This window comes from Zosterops lateralis (genome assembly GCF_965231275.1).
Source record: "Zosterops lateralis genome assembly, chromosome: 12".
Taxonomy (NCBI): Eukaryota; Metazoa; Chordata; class Aves; order Passeriformes; family Zosteropidae; genus Zosterops; species Zosterops lateralis.
In genome coordinates, this window is record NC_139772.1 from 20,950,586 (window position 1) to 20,974,086 (window position 23,501).

Sequence of the window (23,501 nt, forward strand, 5' to 3'; positions counted from 1 at the left end):
TTTACTGAGTGTTTTGCAAGAACATTTTAAATTATCAGAATTGCCCAAAAGCAGTTCCTGTGCTTAATCATTCACTCCCAGGTTAAATATGAATTGGGAATACTTTGTAACTCAAAACCAGGGTTTAACTGTCTGTATCAACAGCCAAATGATTGATATTTTTATTCTTATTTTCCATTTTTTGGTGGTGGTGTTTTTTTTTTGTTTGTTTTTAATGTTCATTGCTCAAGCTGTTAATGAGTTTTGTGCTTAAATTTTGGATTCTTTGTGACTGGAATTAATGACTTATTTCAATGACATGTGGTAATTGTTTTTATGGGTAATGAGCCAAGTCTCTGCCTGGTGTAAGTCTCCTGATGTTCCTAGGGTGCCCATGGAGCAAAAAAGAGCAATTACAAAGGGAAATAAATTAGATTATTTTATTTTATCATCCCCTTTTTTCTTCTCCCCAATTTATTACTGTTGATGATGTGACAGAAAATGCTGACATAGATTTATATATTTAGGATCAGGTTATGTTATGTGAACTCTGGAGGGGATTTGGAAAGTTCTGGAATCAATACTGCCTAAAAGAAAACCATTGGAGAAAGATTTATCCAGGAACAGTATTGCTCTCCTCTGGTGTCCCTGAATACCCAGGGAAACACCTGTGGGATGTCTGGGGATGGTTTTCCTACTGGAGCTTGCCGTGGGAAAGCCATTTTTTGTTTGGAGTGAAATCTCATACAAATTGGCACATACTGTGTACATACATACATCTCTGTGGTGTGAAATTTTAATAATCATTGTTGTTCTACATTCACACTCCAAATTCAAGCCATAGAAAGCAGCAGATTTATACTTTAGCCAACATGGCAGACAGGATTTATCCAATTCACTATAAATAATTTATGCCTCTTGAATGAATGGGCAGAAATGAGAAACAGAGGTGCAGGTTTTACCATGAGCTATGTGAGAGAGTGTTTTCCTTCCATTCTTGTAAGAACATCTCTGCTATCAATGGTAACCTTGATGCCACAACGATTTCTGCATTCTGGGTGATTGGTTCTTCTTTTCAGCCCTTGCCTGTGCAGAAGAGTAACAGGGAGGGAGTCATGTTCTATGCGTTAGCCATGTGGGTTAAGGTTTCACAGCTGACTTGCTGCTCAAACTCTTTAGAACAGAACAGAACAGAACAGAACACAATGTTCTTTCAGGGGAGTTGAAAATGCCAAAAATCACTGTGTTTATCTGGAACTCCCAAGTTCAAAGGGTAAGCTCACAAGTGGGGAACAGCCTGCTCATTTGGGGCACATGCCTGTTCTCTCCATTCTCCCTGCTCCAGGTGTGTACCAGATGTCGGTGTCGGAAGCGGCTGTCCCAGGAGAAGAAGTGGGAAGAGTGAAGGCCAAAGATCCGGACATTGGGGAGAATGGCTTGGTGGCTTACAGCATCATTGATGGAGATGGCATGGACATGTTTGAAATCACCACAGATTATGAGACTCAGGAAGGGGTTGTGAAGCTTAAGAAGGTGAGTGATCCCTATTATGTAGTGTTCTTTGCTGCTGACAGAATATTTGGTAATAATGGATTACCACCTAAACTAAAATATTAGTAAATGCAAATTTCACTTAGTTCATTTCTCAAGGTGTGATTAATTCTTAATATTCCATTTCCCCATTAGCTGAATTGGAATGGAAGAAAATAACCAAGAAGAGTTACATAAATACTGTACAGTGGATTAATTGCACAAACTAAATGAATTCATAATAAAAAGTCACGGTAAAATATGATGCCATCAGCTTCATTGTTAATGAAGTTTTGCCTAGTGCTGATAAGTAGCAGACATTCACTGTTGCTTTATGTTCAGTCATGCCCTATAGTTTGAATTCTTCAGCTGTACATTGTCCACAATAGTGTTCTGAAGGAGTCACAGGCTATGGGAAAAGCAGCAGAGAGGATTTCACACACAGCCCATCAGCAGAAGCTTTGAAAGCATTATCAAATTAATTTTAAATTACAAATTGCAGAATATAAATCTTATTATTATGGAAGCATTATCATTTTGCTCTTTGTATCTTTAGAGCTATTTCTCTTTCTTGGAGAAATCAGAACTCAAAGGAGAAGGCCTGGGCAACTTCTGGTCAGCCCTGCCCTGTCCTTTGGGGCAGTCCCTCAGGAAGGGAGCCAGAGGTCTCCTCTGCTCAAAACTGCCCTTATTCTATTTCTGTCTCTGTTCTAGAGGTGGGAGTGGATTTTCATGTGTTTTGAAACATGGCTGAGCTGTCACTCCACTCAGTCTCTGGTGTTAACATACTTTGTGAATTGTGGTTGTCACCTGGGTGATCATTCTGAGGTGCAATCCTGCAGCCACTACATGCCAATGCAGGTGCAGAGGTACTGTGGCTTTGATCAGGCTCCCAAAGGGGCTTGTCCCATGGGGCATTATTCCACCTCCCCTTTGGAAACTGTTATGAATTCTGTGGCTGAAGAGAGCTGCAGGAATGAAAGCACTGCAAACCATCGTACTTTCCCCACTACCTAAATAATTTAACTTATCTGTGTGCTACCTCATGGTGCACCAGGAGCACTTCAGACCACATCCACGTGGAATGCCTGCCAGCCTGGATAAAGCCAGGCCTCTTGCGGGAACCCCTTTCCCATCCCTTGCACTTTTGTGCTCCCTGGAAGGCTGCATGGAGACAAGGTTAATTTTCCCAGCACAGATGGGAATTTCCTCAGTGACACAGCAAGCAAAGAGCAAGACCAGGACTGTGGTGATATTTTGAGTGCCTTTCTATGCTGCTTCATACATGGAATGTAGCTCCTTCCATTTGAGTCTTTATGTTTTTAAATACACACATTTCAGTCCAAGCTTGTTGACAGATGCTCACATTTGTTTGATGTTGAATACTAGGGTGCTGCCTGCTGCTCTTACAGCCTGGTTTCTCTGACCCTAGAACGCACTGTCTTCTTGTTTCTCACAGACCTTAGATTATGAAACCAAAAAGTCCTACAGCCTGAAGGTGGAGGCAGCCAATGTCCACATTGACCCCAAGTTCATTAGCAACGGGCCCTTCAAGGACACAGTGACAGTGAAAATAGTGGTGGAAGATGCTGATGAGCCACCAGTGTTTCTGAAACCAAGTTACATTTTTGAAGTACAGGAAAATGCAGCATCTGGTACTGTGGTTGGAAAAGTGCATGCCAAAGACCCGGATGCTGCCAACAGTGCTATAAGGTTTGCTGCATTTCCCGTTTCCTTCTGAGCACTAGCTTTTGGAATTGTTAGGCAAGTTCTGAAGACAGTGTGACAGATCTACAGACACTCAGAATATTGAAACTTTAACCATCCAGCATTGGTTTTGTGCCTTCATTCCATAAACTGCCAGTTTCTTAAACTCTGTATCATATTATAGCCAAGTCAAATTAAAATATACTTACGGGCATCTTTGGTAGACTCTATTCTAAATTGAAATTTCCACACATATCTTGTGCTTTTGTCACAGCATGGATTTTTTTTCAAAATATCAAAGTCTAAGATGTAGATTAGAGTTTGAGCTCGGTAATTGTTAAATATTATTTTTTAAACACAAGCCAGCCCATACAGACCCCTACTTTCTGCTGTTATATTTGATCTTCTTGGAATCACAGAATCATGGAATGGTTTGAGCTGGAAGGACCGTAAGGTTCATCTGTTCCCACCCCCTTCTGTGGGCAGGGGCACCTTCCACTGTCCCAGGCTGCTCCAAGCCCCAATGTCCAACCTGGCCTTGGACACTGCCAGGGATCCAGGGGCAGCCACAGCTTCTCTGGGCACCCTGTGCCAGGGGCTCACCATCCTCATAGTGAACAATTTTATATTATAATAGCCTTCTATTATAGTTTAATTTTATTTGTCATGTTCTCAGTATAACTTAAGTTATGAAGACCTCTTTTGTGGGTATACTTAACCTTTCAAAGAATTTCAACATGAAGTTATAAAAGTCAGGTCTGTATAAAGCTGTACAAATGTGCAGAGAGTGGATAATATTTCATAAATTGGTATGATCAATTAATATTCAGAGTAAACCAAAGATTGGAAGACTTAAAAGATCACCATGATTAATATGAAACAGATGAGAAAAAATATCTCAGTAGATATTTTATCAAGTTTTATAAGAGAAGAAAATAAAGAGTGTATTAGGGCTTTGATATAGAGACTTCAAAGACCAGCAATTTTCACTTATTACAAACATTCTGATGTACTGTTTTTCTAAGTGTAGAAACCAACCAGGTGATTCTTCTTTTAAAAGAACACATATCATCCTTTTGACAATGCTGTTGAAGGCAACAATAGGTGTATTACTTACAATTATTTAGAAATAATAATTATCTAGAACAAATCTGGATGCATGAAACTCCTTAGTCCTTCTTTTCTCTAATTACTGACTTTCAATCTTCTTTAGATATTCAATTGATCGACACACCGACCTTGAAAGATATTTTTTTATTAATGCAGAAGATGGCAATATCAAGACAATAAAGGCTTTGGATAGGGAAGAAATGGCATGGCATAATATCTCTGTCTTTGCAGTTGAAGTCCGTGAGTATTTCACTGAGGTGTTTTAGAATCAGTGATACGAATCCTGTAATCCTCCAATTGTCTCAGTTTGATAAGCTGCAAGAAATCTCAGCAGAAATACCTCAGCATATTTGATCTTTCCTTGGATGCAGCAGGGAATTTGTTTGTTTTGAGGGGTTTTCTTACTTCTGTCTTATCTCAGTGTTGCCTCTCCCACAGACAAACAGCACCAGGAAGCCAAAGTACCCATTGCAATCAAGGTTATTGACATCAATGACAACGCTCCCAAGTTTGCAGCAGCCTATGAAGCCTTTGTGTGTGAGAATGCCCGAAGCAACCAGGTATGGCCTGCCCACCCCTCTCTGTGCCCACACCTTCCTGTGCCAACCTCTCTGTGCCCACTCCTTCCTGTGCCCACCCCTCTCTGTACCCACTCCTTCCCATGCCCACTCCTTCCTGTGCCCACTCCTCCTGTGCCCACCCCTTCCTGAGCCCACCCCCTCCTGTGCCCACCCTGTCCTGTACCTGCCACCTTCCTTGTTCTTAACCACCTTGCTCTGAAGGTGTGTGTTTTTACAGCTGTAACTCTGGGATGGTTAATGCAATAGTAATTAAAGATTGCCTATTGTAGTTTTGAGTAGGCTCTGTGTTTGTGATTGCATATATTTGTTTTTGAGGGGTGTTCTGATATTCTACAATTCTTATTCAAGGGCTGTCTCAGAATGCTGCCTGTATGTGATGTACTCAGAAGGAGCTGTTTGTTTACAGAGTGCTTTTCTTTTACAGCAATTTATTACAATTAGTGCTGATGACAAGGATGATTCAGCCAATGGACCAAGATTCATCTTCAGTTTACCACCTGAAATTATTCATAATCCAAATTTTACACTCAGAGACAACAGAGGTTTGTGTGAACATTCCCACTCTACCAGAATCCAAAGAAATGACAAAGTAGAACTAATGGCCAATGTAATGTCATGCAACAGCATTATCATTAACTTCAGCAGAGTGTCTTTCTCCAAGACTTAGAGAAGGAAGGCAAAAGCATACAGCTGAGATGCAAGGATGTTCTTGGGAAAGTGGGATGTTTGTTACTCACTTGAATTTTCTTGAATGCATATTTTAAATTACACGATAATACGTGACAAGAAGAATCCACTGCCATTTTATCTCCTAGAAAGAGGATAAAACCACTGCCAAACACTCAGTAAATTAAATTGGCAGATCTTCTTGATTTAGAGAAACCTAAAATTAGCTGAGACAGCATAAATTATTAGGCTGCTTTTATTTGTTCACCACTGTGCCTGCCAGCTTTTGTAAATTATGGAACACAAGAGAGGTGGGTTAGATTCCCAATGGAATCAAATCACTGCTTGGTGCAGGAAATGCAACGGGGATCTATGCTGTGAAACATACCTGTGTTGGCTGTCTCAGGGTCTGGATATCCTGATCCATTTGCCAGTTTGGTATTCATGAAATAAAGTAGAGCTTTGCATTCAGATTGATGGCGAGATGTAAGAAATTTGTAAGCAAAAAACCTCAGGCCTGGATGAGTGTCAAAATTCAATTGATCACAACATAATAATACCAGTGACCTGAGCTTGCCAGAGGCTGAGAGAGCCAGAGGAGGTGAGTAAACTGGGAAAAAAAAAAAGACAGGTTTGGCCATTATACATATTTACTCAATTTATTTCATTATATTCTGATTCAATCTTCATTTTTTATTTCCCTTCACAGGGCAAAAACTGCTTTAGCTTCTAAGGAATTGGTTTTGATTAGAAAGCTTTAATGTTTGAAGGAAACTTGACTGTTTTCTGAAAAGTAAAACCCTGTTGAACTGGTTTAAATAATGAATCCAAGAGTACCAGAAGTACAAAAGGCAACACAATCCAGATACATGATTTCAGTAAAAAGTGTTCTGTTGAGGCACACTTTATATCTCTCTCCACATCTGAAGTGAGGGTAATTATCATCAGAGTTCCCAAACAGAATCTCTGTTATTCCTGACTGATCAAAGTAATGCTGTTGCCTAGTGCTTGACACTTGTACATACATAAGTAATTCATAAAGGAGCCAGTGCAGGGCATATATTTATTCTCTTTAAAGTAGTAAAACACAAGTTTTGAAAAATTCATGGGTGTATTTTTAGAGAGGAGTAAATAAGCATGTATTCTTTGCTTGAGACGCAGAGGCCAAATTTCACTATAAAATACATTTTATGGTCACCACATCAAACTGAAAATAGATTGGATTTTATAATCTATCAGAAGAAGTGTAGATCAGAGTGGAGATACTCTGAGTCATATTATGGTTACTGACTCTAGCCAATCCCACTCATCCTTCATTTCCATATGCAGCAAATACTTTACTGACAAAATTAACCCGGATAAAAATGTGTTGTAGTTAAATTACGATGTCAATTGAATGTAATGTTTCTACCTGAGAATACTGCAAAAGATTATTTCAAGAAGACAGAATTAAGGGATTGAATCTTCCCATATAATTTTCTTCTTGAGAAATGAATAGTCTGAGGAAATTCATTCATTTCCATCCTTTCTTTCCCTTATTTTCTTCAATCCTCAGTGCAATGGTGTTGTTAATTAACACATTTCTTGTAGGGTTTTTTAAGTTATACTAGAGTAAAGTAAAAAAGTTAAAATTCTGTGTATTCCCATATTAAAAAATCTTAGAGAAAGTGTGATACCATTCGCAAGTCAAATAATGTTTGTGGTCATTGAAAGTTGTTTGAGTTTTTAGTCTGAGTATTCTATAAGCAATGCCATAGCTTTCAGAGGGAATTGCTACTTTCCGAGAAAAATGGCTTTATTAACTGTGGAAAACAGTTAATGAAAACTCCAGTGTTTTGGCCTATTACAGAACTTTAAAGTGAATACAGTCCCATAATTATCATTTAATAGAGTTTCTTTTTATCAGCTCCTGAAAGTAATCACATATTACAGTAATCCAAAAAAGCATAATCACGTTCTACATCCTACTAATAGCCCACTGTGTTATCAAGTCTTCAGCTGAGCCCATCTCCCATAGAAAACATCAGATAATGGCTTAGCCCACGCTGGGATAAAACACAGAATTACTTTTGCACTGTTTCCTTATATTATAGCTCATAAACAAACAGCACTGTCTGCCCGGACTCTTCTTAATTCTGCTCCCACTGAAGTCAGGTCTTCAAAGACCAGCAGAGGCTTGTGGCACTTCACAGCAGAGAGACAAATTTTGAGTAAATGTATTTCTTACTTTTAACCCTGTTGGGTCCTGTGCTGAGATGCCCTTTTCTTGGGCTGTAGAAATGCATTTCCCACACCCAGCAAGTGTTTTCCATATAGGGAAAAGTTTGAGTCACCCCTTGCATTTCTTTTAAGGAAAAGAACCCAGAAACTTCGATACCCTTTTGACAGTGCTTGGCTCAGTGCCAAGAGAAAAACATCTATTGAGCCTTTTCCCTGTTCTTCAAATCGTGTATCTCTCCTTACTGGCAGCAAGCCAGATTGTGCCTCCTAAAAGATTCAGTATTTAGGAAGGAGCCCAAAGGAAGTAAGAGGCTTTTTGAAGTGTTTCTAGCAGGGTGTCAGAGATTTCTCAGACTCGTCTGCATGGCTTTTCTTTTGTTTTCTGTAACATTTGTTATTTTGTTATTTTTCATTTTCTAAACCTTTTACTTTACAAAACACCTCTGAAGAGCAATCTTGCTGAAATTATTTTAAACCAATCTGCAAGGGCTGGACCCTCAGAGATTGATACATTTACACATGGCTTATAAAACTCTGATCCCCGTTAAACTGTATCATTGGGCTCCTTCAGCCTGGCATTGCTGGAAGGGCTGCAGTCCCAAATTCACCAAATAGAGCTTTCCAGAACCTGAAATTAAAGTTGTGAACCCCCAAAAATCAGTGACTAAAGTCTGCTTTTTAAACTCAAACATGTGCTTCACACTTTTTCAACACGAAAATTTTGAAACACACAAGCTATCAAGTCACAGGATTTTACCATGGATTATCCACAGCAATTGCCACTCCTGGTAAGGTGGGGATTTTAGATAGCTGGACCCCTGAAATTGTTCCGTCTTCTGGCTGAATTAGCACTCATACCTGATATAGGTGTTAAAGTTCACTCTGAAGTGTAATCTAGAATTGTCCTTATACAATCTATGTGTTCACAAGCCCCCCAAAACTAAGCTACATTTGCTTATTCACACAGAAAATATTGGAAATCACCAATAAAATCACCAGAGAAAAAGACAAAAATCAAAGGTCAGGGAGATCAGTATAAGGATCACCAAGAAATAATGCAATTTTAGCTTCTAATTGTGAAGATTTCATGGACAATACAGGGAATCTTCATTTGCAACACCTTTGGATACTGGATAGTCAAGGCAATAATAGATGGGAAAATGTGAAATTTTGGGAATGGCCTTGAGATTACTGTTCTTTTCTTTCTTGTGTTAACCCCCATTGTGTTCATTAGGACTGACAGTCAAGTAGTTCCCATATGTGTTAAGTAATAGTTTTAAGCTGGTATTGACATTTAACTTTGGTTGGCTTAAAAAATGCCATTTTACCAGGATTACAGTTCTACTCCTGGGTCTTGAAAATAATAAAAAAGCAAGGATGAGAATATTAGCTAGGATTATATGTTATCTTTTATCTAGGTAAGAGGGTTTTTTTTCCTCTTATGGATATTATGTTCCTTCTAAATGTGAGAAGTGAACATAAACAGTAAAAGGAAAAGATTAAAAAATGACCTTTTAGGCTTGATGTATTTTAAAATTTAGCCAGGCATATTGATTGGATTTTTCATTTAAAAAATTTATGTTAAACTAAAAATCACTTCGCATTGAAACAGATAAATCAGCCATTGGATCAAAATCAGCTTTGTGTAGTGCAAGTGACTGCAGTGGACCAGGCCAGTCTGTATAACAATTGAACAATTTGCCATCCTTTTCTTATTTCTAAATAGAAATACCATTTCAGCTGACAAAAGGCAAGAAAAATAAAATCTATGATAAAAAAAATGCATGGCCAAAGAGTAAATATACTAATGTATGGCATTTGTCATTCCTTATATAGTGCATTTTCAGCCACAAGGCAGTTGTAGCTCAGCCCCCTGTTAATGTTCTTTTTTTTTTTTTTTTTTTTTTCCACAAGAATAATCTGCCCTGTTGTGATATTTCATTTAATGGAACAGATCTTGGTCCTTTCATTGAGGAAATTAATTACTAAGTGTGTTTTAGGGGACTCCGTGGAATAGTTTAATTTTGGATCAATGTATTAGTTCAAGTTAGCTGATAGGTTAATAGATATTAGATGTCGTATTCCTATTTGTACCAAATTGTTACAAGGCCATTAATTTAAAGTCCTAAAATAAGGCTCCTGTCACATAGACATTGATATCACTAAGGTCCTGTAAAAAATTGTTCCTCAAAGTTTAGATGGTACATGTAAACATTCAGGAGATTAGAAGAACTCTGAGAGAGACAAAGAGCACCTCCAAGAGCCACAAGTAATAAAACAATCAGATCTTTATCAGAGTCTCTGTCCGTAGCAAATGTGACATTGTTCAAAGGAGAAGTTAAGTTGTTTCTACCCAGTTGTTGTTTTTGTGACTCAACACCAAAAAGCAACAGTTGTGTCATGCCCAGGTTGTGGTGTGAGTTGGTAAGACAGAGGTAGATATGGAGGTTGGACTCATTTGGTGTGTAACAAACAGCTCTTACCTAAAATAGTCACTTTCTGGTGAAGTTCCTGGGAGAGTCAAGCAGTGTAAACATCCTTCTTATCCCATAGATTCACCAAATATGGGGTCAGTTTCATATCTTGTCCTACATCAGGGGCACTACCTGCAAGGGTGGTTAATGCAAGGCAAGAACACTTCTCTTTGGGTATATTTTATTCACAGACTTCCATGGAAATCACAGTGATTAGATCATTAGGAGAGATTTTATGGTTTGCATTATTAAATTCTGGGATTTATGCTGACTCTTCAACAGGAAAACAATTAATCTGCAGAAGCCTGAGGCAGCAGTAAAGTGGGTACCTTCACAGGTGAACAGCCCTCCCTGAGTAGATAAAAGAACTGCTCTTTTTTTCCTCTTTTCTGTTATATAGTGAAAAATAAAGAACATGTCAAGCCAGGAAAGATTGTGAGGAATAAATCTTCAATATAAACTGGCTTTTGAAGGTCTGAAAACCGCAGATATGATTGCTTCACTTTATTTACTTTGAGATGTTTACAACTGTTGTAAACTTAGGTTCAGGCTGAGCTGAGAGAGAGAGAGAGGAGAGACAACAAGGGACCTCTGCTGGTGTTCCCCTGGGAGGGGGTAGCACAGGCTGCCTCAGCCCAGTGAGGGAACAGTGGCATCTCACACCATCCCCTTTCCAATGTTTTAGCCAGAGGAAGTGTGCAGAACCATCCAAAATGTCCCGTGCTGAGATAGCAGCTCATTTTCTGTCCTCTGCATCATGGCAGGTCACCTGTTATGAGGACAATGGGAATAGAGTTACAGAAATACTGCCAGGAATTGGACTCATGGATCCCTGTGGTCCCTTCCAACGCAGGCTATTTTTGATTCTGTGACTTAGCTCTTCCTTACATCCATGTAATTCAAAATGTGCCCAGACCTATTGCACATGTGTAATCAAGCTCTCTTAATTCTGGCTTTGGAAGTTTGGGTGAAAACCATGTTCTGATTAACCAGTTACCTTCAGGATTTCTTACTGAAACAACGAGGCTCAAATTTGCTCACACACAGCAAATATTGGCTTTTGTTTTGGTGAGGCTCTCATTATCAGAGCCCTTTTGGGGATAGATCACTGTCTACCATGCTTTTAGATGTGACTTCAAGAACACACAAGGGAGATACGGGTTTTACCCCTCCATTGAAAGCTTTAATTCTGGAGAGACACTAAAAAGCAGATAAGACAGCAATAAGAAGCTCCAGCCATTTGGGTAGTTTTAAAAATATTGCGACTTTCTCAGAAAGCTACAGGTACTAAAAGTGCTATCAGACAAAGATTATCTGTGTTGCTTGCATTAATTAAAGAATTAAAACTGAGTGTGGTGCTGTATGAATTAAATAAAATCCTGTAATTGCTCTTGGGTCATTAGAAAGACTTTCTAATGGTTTATTGTAGAAATAATGCTAAAGACCCTGAAAATTGAGAGCCATTACAGCAAGATAATTCCCTTTTCAATAGTGGCTAAAAGGACGACTCTGTGGAAGAGTTAACAATGATTGTCTCTCTTCTTCACACAGATAACACAGCGAGCGTGCTGGTCAGACGGGAAGGGTTCAGTCGCCAGAAACAGGATCTGTACCTCCTTCCCATCGTGATCAGTGACGGTGGCGTGCCCCCGCTGAGCAGCACCAACACTCTGACCATCCGCGTGTGTGGCTGCGACAGCGGCGGCTCCCTGCTCTCCTGCAACGCCGAGGCCTACGTCCTCAATGCGGGGCTCAGCACCGGCGCTCTCATCGCCATCCTAGCCTGCATTGTCATCCTCTTAGGTAAAAAATGTTCTTTCCTTGCTGCTTGTCTAGACTTATGTTTAAAAAAGCAATCCAGTCCCTCAGCTCCAAGATGAAGAAATTAATCTTAATTTTTTAGCTTTTATTTTTATAGGGAGTACTGATCTGCCTGGCTGTGAGAAGGTTTGGAGTGATCTCAGTGTGGCCTTGCAGGGCCTGAAGGAGCTGCAGGAAAGATGGAGAGAGATAATTGCCAAGGGCTGGAGGGACAGGACACAGGGAATGGCTCCCAGTGCCAGAGGGCAGAGATGGATGGGATACTGGGAAGGAATTGTTCCCTGGCAGGGTGGGCAGGCCCTGGCACAGGGTGCCCAGAGAAGCTGTGGCTGCTCCTGGATCCCTGGCAGTGTCCAAGGCCAGGTTGGACACTGGGGCTTGGAGCATCCTAGGACAGCACAAGGTGTCCCTGCCATGGTAGGGGTGGAATGAGGTCAGCTTTATGGTCTCTTCCATCCTAAACCATTCTGGGATTCTGTGATATCTTCAATAGCAAACACCAGTGAATTTGTGTAGATGAGTTGGACAATGTCCTCCTGTGGCCTAATGCCAGTTAACCAGGGACACTGCTTAATGGTCATGACATACAGTTCTAAGTTTTGTGATCTTCCCTGGATGACAAGTTCCTTATTGAGGTCAGCCAGGATTAATGGCCCCTGCCAGCTATTTCCCTCAAACCCATCTGGTATTGAAGACAGATGAGTGGCTTAGAAGACCTGCTTTTAAGAAAGTGCTGCAAAGTGTTTCCTGATAATTTAAAAAAATATATATTTTCTAATTTCCCTGTAGTATTTTATAGTGTTTCTTCGCTCATATACTTTATTTTATAGAAATTTTAAGTGAGAATGCAAAAACAAAAACATCTTTGGAGGTGTTGCTTAAAAAAATTCTATTTTATTGGAAATGGCACTTGGAATCAGAGTTAAGCTTTGGGCATACAGGAGAGGATAAAGATTCATCTTTGTTTTGTTGCAGATATTCATGTGCTTGGGCAGCTCAAAGGCAGTGTAACAGTGTTCTGCAGCACTGGGGGCCCTACAAACACTTCCCTTGAATTAGTGTTGCAGTAATGAGCAATTAGTAAGAGCAATGGCATGCAGCCCAGATGGAAAGCCTCAGATCAGTGTGTTCAGTTCTTTGTACAAACATAACTGCTTTTACCTAGTAAGGAGCACTAAAAATGCAAAAGTTTGCAACAATCCAGCAGAAAAGCTGAGGGCTCGGGAGTGCAATAATTACTTACAAAGGAGCTGCTGTTCAACAGTGCAGTCTAACCCATGTTTTGTTTTCCCCAGTCATTGTGGTGCTGTTTGTAACCCTGAAGAGGCAGAAGAAAGAACCCCTGATCGTGTTTGAGGAGGAAGACGTGAGGGAAAACATCATCACATACGATGACGAGGGCGGGGGCGAGGAGGACACGGAGGCGTTTGACATCGCCACACTGCAGAACCCCGATGGCATCAACGGCTTCATCCCCCGCAAGGACATCAAGCCCGAGTACCAGTACCTGCCCAGGCCAGGGCTGCGGCCCGCGCCCAACAGCGTGGACGTAGATGATTTCATCAACACCAGGATACAGGAGGCTGACAACGACCCCACTGCCCCTCCCTATGACTCCATCCAGATCTATGGCTACGAGGGCAGGGGCTCTGTGGCTGGGTCCCTCAGCTCCTTGGAGTCAGCAACAACAGATTCTGACTTGGACTATGACTATCTACAAAACTGGGGACCTCGATTTAAGAAACTTGCAGACTTGTATGGCTCCAAAGACACTTTCGATGATGATTCTTAACAATAAAGTTTAAGATTTGGCCTTAAGAACTGTGTCTGAAGTTCTGAAGAATCCAGAGGAAATGTAAGCAGGTATTTTTTTAAAAATCTCATTTAAACATTTGTCAGAAAGGATTCCTTTGATAAAAAAGGACATGAAAGTGGTAAATACTGTGAAGTACCTTTTCCTACAAAAGTCAAATCTGGAAGTTGGCTGCCAGCTTCACTAAAGGAAAAAACCCACTTAAGAAATGCAAAATATTTAAATGAAGGAAAATGCTAAAAGCGAACCTACAAATAAGGGAAATCTTTTATGTATTATGAACATCTAAATCTTTTATGTCAAAGAAGCTTCCACAAATTAGAAAAGATAACAGTTCTGAGCTGTAATTTCGCCTTAAACTATGGACACTCTATATGGTAGTGCATTTTTAAACTTGAAATATATAATATTCAGCCAGCTTAAACCCATATGATGTATGTACAGTACAATGTACAATTATTCTGTCTCTTGAGCATCAAACTTGTTACTGCTGATTCTTGTAAATCTTTTTGCTTATTCTTTCATCTTGAACTAATACGTGCCAGATATAAAAACTCTGTCTTGTTGAGGTGGGAGGCGCCCTATTTCTATGTCATTTTTAATGTATCTATTTGTACAATTTTAAAATTCTTATTTTAGTATACATACAAATATCAGTATTCTGACATGTAAGAAATGTTACAGCATCACACTTATATTTTATGAACATTGTACTGTTGCTTTAATATGTGCTTCAATATAAGAAGCAGACTTTGAAATAAACTGATTCTTTTTTTAATTCTTGTTCTGGTTATTAAGCATATAAGGAAAAACATAGTGTTTCTAATGTCCCATTTATAGTTCTGACTAATTTACTACAATTGTGACCTTTTAATAGCCTTATTTATTATGTGTTTGTAGTTGGTTTGTTGCCTTGTTAAGTGATTATTTAAAAATCAAGTACATTTTACAAATGTTTTTTAGATTAAGACAAATGTAATTTCTGGTGAACATTTTGTACCCTCTCTATCTACAGCTTGTGGCTGCTCCCAGAACACAGTAAGGATCATCATATAGTCCTACTGTGTTTCCTGGATTAAATTAAGTGTAATACTTTTTAATATTTCCCATGTAATATGCATTTATCTTATATCTTAAAGATTCCCGAGGTTTCAGGAGTGACTTTGTGAGTGGACGGAAGTACTCTGTACTTACACTTTACTCCAGTCTTGTGAGTTTCCATATCTGTGCTGAGCTTCTGCGGGTTCTAGAGACTGAAATCTGACCCAGTTTAGCTGTGACTTCCCTAAGGACTGTTCTACCTGACAATTACCTTACCTGAGTAGTAATTAAGATTCCAGCACTTAATTCCCTTTTTATTTATTTATTTTTTTTAAGTTTCCAGTAGAATAGCATCATCTGCGGATAGGGAGATTTTTTAATTGGTGACAACAGAAATACAGAGTGCTTTCAGAGTTGTTCTTTGTAATGCATGTTTTTAATCCAAAAAGGGATCTATAACTTTTTTTTTCTTTTTTCTTTTTTTTTTTTAAATATTGGTTCAGAAGGAGCAAGGGATTGAGATATATTCTGCACATCAACATTTTCTGAATCTATGTACAGCTGTACCTCTGCTGAATTTAATATAGTTGGCTGTTTAGGGTCAGAGATCAGCAGTTGCAATATGGGAAGAGGCAATAAATAGAAATTATCTGCATTTTCCTACATTCATTTTACAGACCCTCTCCTTCATTTCCAGTCAGGTACTAAACTGCTTGATCTGAGAGAAGATCTGATTTGTTGGTGTGTTGCTTTTCTGAAGACCCCCCATATATGTAGTTAGGTTAAAATTTAACTCCTTAAAATGATAACTGATGTTTCAGCTCTATATCCATAAGGTAGTCACTTGCCCCATTCTACCCCCATGTTTTATAAGGCAGACCTTGCTAAATCAGCAGATTTGCTCTACAGTGTTTATTGTAATATTTCACTTTATTATAGATGTATCCATTCTATTTAATTTTACAGTTTATTATTAACTTGGTTCAAATTTCTTTGGTTGTTGATTTTTCTCTGTTTATAATCCAAAGAATATTTTGCTAGATTTGCACATTTCTCCATTATAAATTTAAATAAACATTTAAAAAAAAAGAAAATAAATTAGTATCACTTTACAGATTAACAAATTGAAATAAAGTTAAAAAAAAGGTAATTTGTAGGACTCCATCCTCATTGATGCTATCTGAATTTATTTCTCTTTTGAGCAAGTTTTAGAATTAATAATTGCATTTTCTACATTTTTATGTTTAATTCTTAAGAAGGACATTGTCATTTTTTAATAGTTTCAAATGGTTTGAGTTTTAGTCTCTATTGTTTGTAGCACTCTCATAGATGCTTGGAAATAAATTTTCTTTCCCTGCTGGTTTTGTCCTTTTTCATTTGATTATTTTTCCTCTTCCCAGTGAACATGCAATTATGGTAGTGCTTTTCTAAGTTAGGCTTGCTAATCTCAGCCAAGACCAGCCCTGAAATGCTGGAGTTATCCTCACTCCAGACTGTTGGCAGCACCTTGGACAAGCAGCGCGTTTTGGGACCACAACAGGACATTGCTTTGCGTTGAACTTCCCCACAGCACTTGCGGAAGCCTCAGGTCCTTAATCTGAGCTTGGTAAAACCCAGCCCAACACAGCAGCTCCAGGTTGGTCCTGGCACATCTGAGAAGGCTGTGGGCCATAGGTTGTTGCAGCATCCCAGAAGATTTGAGCCACCTGGGAAGGGATTCACCCACTCCACTTACTTTAGCGCAGTTGCTCTGCCTTCCCCAAGGACAGAGCCTCATATCCACGGAAGGAAACTAAAAGGTTAATTCCAACCTCAATGGGTCTGGAGAAAACCCTAATCACAAGGAGGATCACCATGGCTGAGCCAGGTAAGGCAGGGGATGGTGGCAAGTGCAGAGGATGCTTTGGCCAGTTTTCCTTATTGTAAGTCCCTCATGATGATCATTTGAGGGGCTACAACAACGCCCTTCCAAACTCCTATCAGTAACAGACAACCTGACCTTACCAGAGGGATTTTTTTGTGAGCTGAGTGAATTCTGGCATCATGAATCACTGAGCTCCAGCTGGCAGAGCTTCTCAGCTCCAGGTCTAGCTGGGTGTCACCAGGAGAGCAGGAGGCTGAGGTACCGCTCCTCCCATGTCTCTGCAGTGCCTCAGAACACCATTCCTCCTCCTGGCAAGAAGCAATTAGGGAAGCAAGTGCAGGGCTGGTTGCTAAGAGAGCTCTTCCAACTTGCACTGATAGGGAAGGGGAGGGTTGGTTCGGGAATTCTCAGATCACCTCTGCCATGTTCCTGTCATGATGTCAAGCAGTCTTTGATACCATGTCAAGAGGTACAAATTTGCAAGCTCACCACCAGCATTTCTGTGATCTTGGGCTAGATCCTGCCCCAGAGACTGCTACAACTCAGACGAAAAAAAGCTTTTTAAAGAGGTTGCAGGTTCTGTTGGCTCCATGCTGTTGACTGACTGGCAAAATAAAATGCTGAAGTTTACCATGTTGCTGCTGGTAAGCTCATAGAAAAAGAAAATAGTAGGAATTTAAATAAGGCTCATGAAGGGACAATCTTAGGGACCCAAAAGCAAGGAATTCTTGTATGTCTTCCCCATCTAGCTTCCCTGTCAGAATTACTTTTTTAATGAAAGAGTGAGTAAGCAAAACTCCAGGTAGGACTTGTGCAAGTTTTCCCTTTGGCCTTTGATCTAAGTACTGAGTTACTGTAACCAAAATTGATTAACTGGCATCAGAATCACATTCCATATCAAGGGAGAAAAAAAGGAAAAGGAAAAGGAAAAGGAAAAGGAAAAGGAAAAGGAAAAGGAAAAGGAAAAGGAAAAGGAAAAGGAAAAGGAAAAGGAAAAGGGATGAGAGAGAAAAGCAAAAAGAATGGCTTGTGAAAGGGACTGAGTGAGCTTTTCAGGGAGTGAGCTGCAGGTCTCTGGAGCTGTACTATGGTTTTCACTCTTTCAGGTTGAGATTGGGGATCAACCATCTTGACCCAGTTCCATTCCCAGTGTGCAAGTGCATTATTTATTATCACTGATCTCTGTGTTTGATAAGAAAGGCTCTTTCAAACCTGACTGAGCTGGACTGGCTACAATTAACCAAGTCATAAAACAATTTTAGCCCATTCCAATTCATGGATTCATAGTCATTTGAAAAACTTTTTTTATTGTATTTCTGCTTGAAATCTTCGGCCTTGCCTGTTCATCAGCTCTAGATCTCTGTTAATCCTTCCCTTAATGAGTTGAAAATCCTGTGTTCACAGTGGGTGTCCTGCCCTGTCCCGCAGAGCACTCCATGTGTTTCCACACACAGGGGTCTCTGCTGATGCCCCAGACCTGTTTCTTCTGCCAGGGGGATGTACATGTCAGGGACAGCTCCTGATCCATGGCTGGGGTGTATGGCAGGGGGTATATGGAACACTTCATGCTTCCTCGTGGAAAGAAAACACCCAACACAAACAGGGAGAGATTTGCTTGGACTGGGGGTAACTCTCAGAACTCCTTCCAGGTCAGGCAAAGGTCTTTCTCAAGAGTATTTCAGACTTTCCAGTGAAGCCAGTTTGTGTTTTATAAATAAATATTATCCAGAGCAGTGAATCGAACCTGAGATTTTCAAAGTCCTTGTGAGTTTTCTAACTGCCAAACTCAAAACCTGATACTTTTTGCCCCTTTTTGTTTTCTGTACTTGTTTAGTCCATTTGCAGCAGTTCAGAACTGCATCAAGAACAGGAACAGCTGAAACACCAACCAGGCTTGTGGGTTCCACAAGCCATTCCATGGCTGGGGGAAAACTGCTCTGGAGTGGCAAATTTATAGCTAGTGGTGATGGGGAATCAATCATTGTCTTCTACTCCACACTGCCAGGAGATTGAATAGCCACATCTCTTGTTTTCTGTATTTCTTCTTCCTTTTTTGTTTGTAAAATCAGGACCAATACCTGATTGCTTAGCTCTCTAAGCTAAGAGACGATTTTCTGTTGAGTCGTCTTTGCTATGGCTGTTTGGCAGACTCTTGTTTAAAGGGGTACTCTTTTAAAATAAAACAAAATAAAAGCTTAAAAGTTTGACCTCTAGCAACTTTAAACTATGAAGTGGAAAAAAACAAAAAAACCTACCCAGTAGTTTTTTTAATAATTCAATTTTGATTGAATTTTAGGGCATGCCTTGCATTTTTGGGGGTTAGTGAAAGAATCTTGGACCTTGTGACTGCTTTGGAACTGAGGTTGCTGATTGCTTTCCCTTTTTGGTCTACCTCCAAACAAGGGAAAAACATGTTTATTTTAACTGAATAAATCAATATGCTGTTGTCCAGACCTAGCTGCAAGTGAAGGCTTTGTTTTGTTGTTGTTGTCTTCTTTTCCAACCTAAATCATTCCATGAGCCCATGACTCACTGCATTGGCTGCCAAGGCAAATTTCCTGCAGCTCTGTCTCCAGCAGGACTTGCAGATACACCACTCCTCTCTCTTGCTGAATATGAAGCTCTTCTGTATTGTTCTCTGTGATATGTGGAGGACTTAAGGGGCTGAGGGTGGGTTTTTGGTTGCCCTTTGGGATATATGAGTGCTTTAGGGGGCTGGAAAGTGGCTTTTTCCACCAGTGTTTTGGAGCTATGATATTTTTACTTCCACAATTACAAAACTGGCTTTCATGCTGTGCTCAGTGCCTTGTGTCTGGGTGGTAAGGAGCAGTTTTTCAGGGAGTAATAAGCTCCCTCCTGCTTGGCAGTGCATCTCTAGAAAGCCCCATTGTTCTGCTGCCAACACTGCCCTTCCTTCCAGGAGCCTATTCTCCCTGCTGCAGCCCCAGCGCACATTTTCCTTCTTATTATTAGCACACTGGAGAAAGTTGTCATTAATCAAATGCAAGCACATTTAGCAGAATTCAATGTGTATGAAAAATTTATGTCAACCTTTAGGGTCTATGACAGTCCCAAGGCTTCACTTAATAAGTTCCATAATGACTTACTGTTAATGGCCAATCCACATTATCCTTTGAGGCCTGCTGGGCCTTTCAGGAACATTTTCTCATATTGATTCTGGACCTGCTGTACGTTCTAGGGACAGACATAGAAACAAAACTGTTGTTACATTCTTTGCTTTCTAAAATGGAAAGTGTGATGCCTTAAAGTATAAAACCTCAGAGAATGCAATTTTCTCTCCTGTTATGTGGCTCTAGCACAGAATGAATGAAAGAGTACCTGTTTGTGGGGGCTGGCAGAAGCTCTGGAAAATGACTGGAAATTTGATAAATCTTGTCCATTGATTTAGCAGAAACCTACACTTCAAAAGCAGTCTTCATCCAGCCATCCATCACCCTTGCTAAGAGTCTTAGAGGAGCTCAAGTACAGAATGGCTCACTGCCCCAAGTTCTGCAGTTTTGTTCACTAAAGAATCAAAGTTAATCTCAGACATTTAATTTTTATCAGAACTTTATCTGGGTAAAAAGCCTCAGAAAGGCTCCTGACTACCAAGAACTGCCCATTTCTGTGGCTTTACACAATGCTCCAGTAAATCATTTTCCCCAAGCATAGTCTCTCAGCATTGTTCAGTTCTCATAATGGTATCATTTTGTAAAGCCTGGATCCTGTGTACACACTCTAGGATGGTGTTTACTATTGCGAGTAAATGGTAGTACTCAGAACAGTCAGGGTAATAAGGTAGCACTGCTGGAATCCAAGTGCTCCCACACTCCTGGAGGCTGCTGTGACACACTGTGTTTAAACATCATTAAATGAAGCAATATGGACACTCTGTGTGCTCACCCAGGCTGCCACTGCATGGCAGACTACTCTGGAGTGCCAGGTGTCACAAACCATTCCTCTCATGAGGAAAATTCCTCCAATAACACCTAAGTCCCTCACTAAGAACAGTTAGAAAGGTAGATTTTTTGTCATGGCCACCCAAAGAGAAGTGACTGTTTCACTCACTAAAGTAAAAATACACAACTGTAGTAAGGGTAAAAACAAACAAACAAACAAACAAACAAACAAACAAACAAAAGACATAGAAGCTGCTTTACAATATTTTGAAAAAGAAAGAAAAAATCAGCAGAAATTTGTTTTATTGAGAGACACTGTAAATCTCCAGCAAGGTCAGCCTCCACTGTCTAGCCACTGTATCAAAGTATCACAGAATAATTGGAGGCGGCCTTGAGGATCGTGCAGTTCCCACCCCATGCTGTGGCCAGGGACACATTTCACCACACCAGGTTGCTCATAGCCCCTGCCCAGCCTGGCCCTGCACACTTCCAGCACACAGCTCAGAACTGCAGCTCTTTTTCTTCCTTGCTACCCTCTCCTCCCCTTTCCTATGCCACCTCCAAGTGAGAGCAGCAAGGCCAGCACTCTCTTACAGGACACAGAGCCATCCTGCAGCACACAGAGGTATCCTACAGAGCATAGAGCCATCCTGCAGAGCCCAGAGTCATCCTACAGAGCACAGAGCCACCACAGCACCAAAAGCATGGACACAGGGCATGGTTTGTGCTGTACCCAATGGCTCACTGTAAAATCCCCTAAATTAAATGAATGATGTAACTTTATGCAGCTTCTGGTTCCTGACGCTGAACCAGTGACTGGGTGCTGGAAGAAGTGGACAGGCACGTTCAGAAGTCTGATGGCTGCCTTTCAAGTGAGATCACAGTGTACACAAGCTATTTACCGCAAAACTCTTTAAAGAATTAAAAGCCGTGCATAACCCTGAATATTCCAAGGAGACTATTGCTGGCAAAGTGCTCTCAGCCACAGCAGATTATCAGAAACTTCAGCAAAAAAAGCTTTGCTATTAACTCTGCCTCAAAATAAAAAGGGCATCTGTACTTGACGGTAATAAAAATGAGAGCAAAACATCTGCATAGTAATAACAGAGACCACAGTTTTAATGAGAGTTGTGGAAAAATAAAGAGTGGAATTTCTGACTGTTTATTTGCCCTTGGTGGATTATGAGATGAAATGAAAGTCCCTTCTTTTTTTTTAGCATAGAGGTCAGCATGGAGTTGTGCTAATAAAAGAGCATTAGACTCCTAGTGCACCTATAAAACTCAGAGCCTAAACCAACCCTTTTCATGCAGTGTAGGAAGCCACGTGCCAGTGATTCACTGCAGACATGGCTCCTTCCCACCACATGTTTCAGAGGTGAGCCAGGCCCAGGAGAAGTCGGCTGCTCTTTTTTTTGGTGCTGTGGAGGTTGCTGGAATCTCCTGTCTCCACCAGCCTGGGCTGGGTCCTTTCCTGTGACCTCCCTGACACCCTGCAGGTGTCATCGTCCTCTGCTCTCACTTTGTGCTGGCTGCACACTCGGGGGGGCAAAATTGATGAAACATTCCTGGGAGGCACAAACTGGAATAGCCACTGATGGATGAGAGATTCAGGGCTCACTGCCCAGTGGACAGGATATATGGGCTCCCCTGGCAGCAGTGGACGTGAGCCAATGCAGAGCTGCATCTGCTCAGAGAATGATGTGCTGTGACCACACCACCAAAACCACCACCTTTCAGCCAGAAAAAAACATATTTTAGTGTGGGGAGTCAGGAAACAGGGAGATAGAAGCATCTCTAAGGAAGGGAGCCTGCCTGGAAATGCCAGATAGCAGGGGGAAGGAGGAGGAGCTCACCTTAAACCATTCTGGTCTCACTGACCTTTACTCTTTGTCTTGAAAACTCTTTCAGAGAAGAGTGGGAGAGAAAAGATTCAGGCAAAGTGCTTTTGGTCTGATTGGCTCAATGTCCTATGGAGCGAGAAATCAAAGCCAACAAGGCAAGTGAGATTGAATGTGTGTGAGGGAGTGAGAAGGTCTCAGGCCTCTATGCTCAACTCAGCCACCACTTTGATTGCATGGCCATGATGGAGACCCAGCTCCAGAGCACAGCCCAGGGGACACACAGCTGTGGGGAGCAGGTTGGTTTCTGTCCCACAGGAAAGAGTCCCTCTACACCCTGGTAAGTGGGACCAGCTCCATTGACAGGCCCTGCAGGTCTGTTGAGGGTGCAACATTTGAAAGAATCTAGATCCCTGCTGACTTCAAATGTTACCTTGCAGCTCTTAAAATCCCGTTCCCTTCATGAGCCCATTGATCTTTATGAAGAGTGACAGACCCCTGAAAACTCTCATCCCCTCTCTGCTGGGTTCCTTCCCAACCTCTTGTGCTCTGGAGCTCCCTATGGGCTCAGCACATTGCTGTTGTTTGAGCAGGGAGTCAGGCAGGTCAGACAACAGAACGCAGGATAAATCCTTGCAGTCCTTCTTTCAGATAAGCTTCCGTGGTCACAGTGGAATGACAGGGAAGCAGCATCCAGCTGGAAGAAGGCTCTTGTTCCTAATGGGCCAAATTCAGAATTATTTATCTGGCAAAGAGTTTCCACCTGTCTCAGAAAGTTCAAAATTAGTCTGTCAGGCTGAATCCCATCATCACTTACAGCTAAGAAAACAACACAAACCTTGCAACCTTCTGAGTTTGAGTTCTGACACATGAGCTCTTCCTTTCCTCCAGGTTCTCCAAGCAGAACCCAATGTACATTTTTTGGTCTACTCATGCTACTCACAGCAAAGGTTACATA

General features: G+C 40.8%; 1 protein-coding gene across 1 annotated transcript in view; it reads left to right on the forward strand.

Annotated features, from left to right (window-relative positions):
- Positions 1-14,679, forward strand: part of CDH11 (cadherin 11) — an 84,567-nt gene extending 69,888 nt beyond the window's left edge. Inside the window, exons 7-13 of the mRNA XM_083869981.1 lie at positions 1,325-1,512; positions 2,969-3,222; positions 4,430-4,566; positions 4,765-4,886; positions 5,332-5,449; positions 11,819-12,070; positions 13,384-14,679. Coding sequence (XP_083726107.1) covers positions 1,325-1,512; positions 2,969-3,222; positions 4,430-4,566; positions 4,765-4,886; positions 5,332-5,449; positions 11,819-12,070; positions 13,384-13,880 — 1,568 coding nt within the window. The 3' untranslated portion in view covers positions 13,881-14,679. The remainder of the gene's footprint in view (positions 1-1,324; positions 1,513-2,968; positions 3,223-4,429; positions 4,567-4,764; positions 4,887-5,331; positions 5,450-11,818; positions 12,071-13,383) is intronic.
- The last annotated feature ends 8,822 nt before the right edge of the window (positions 14,680-23,501 follow it).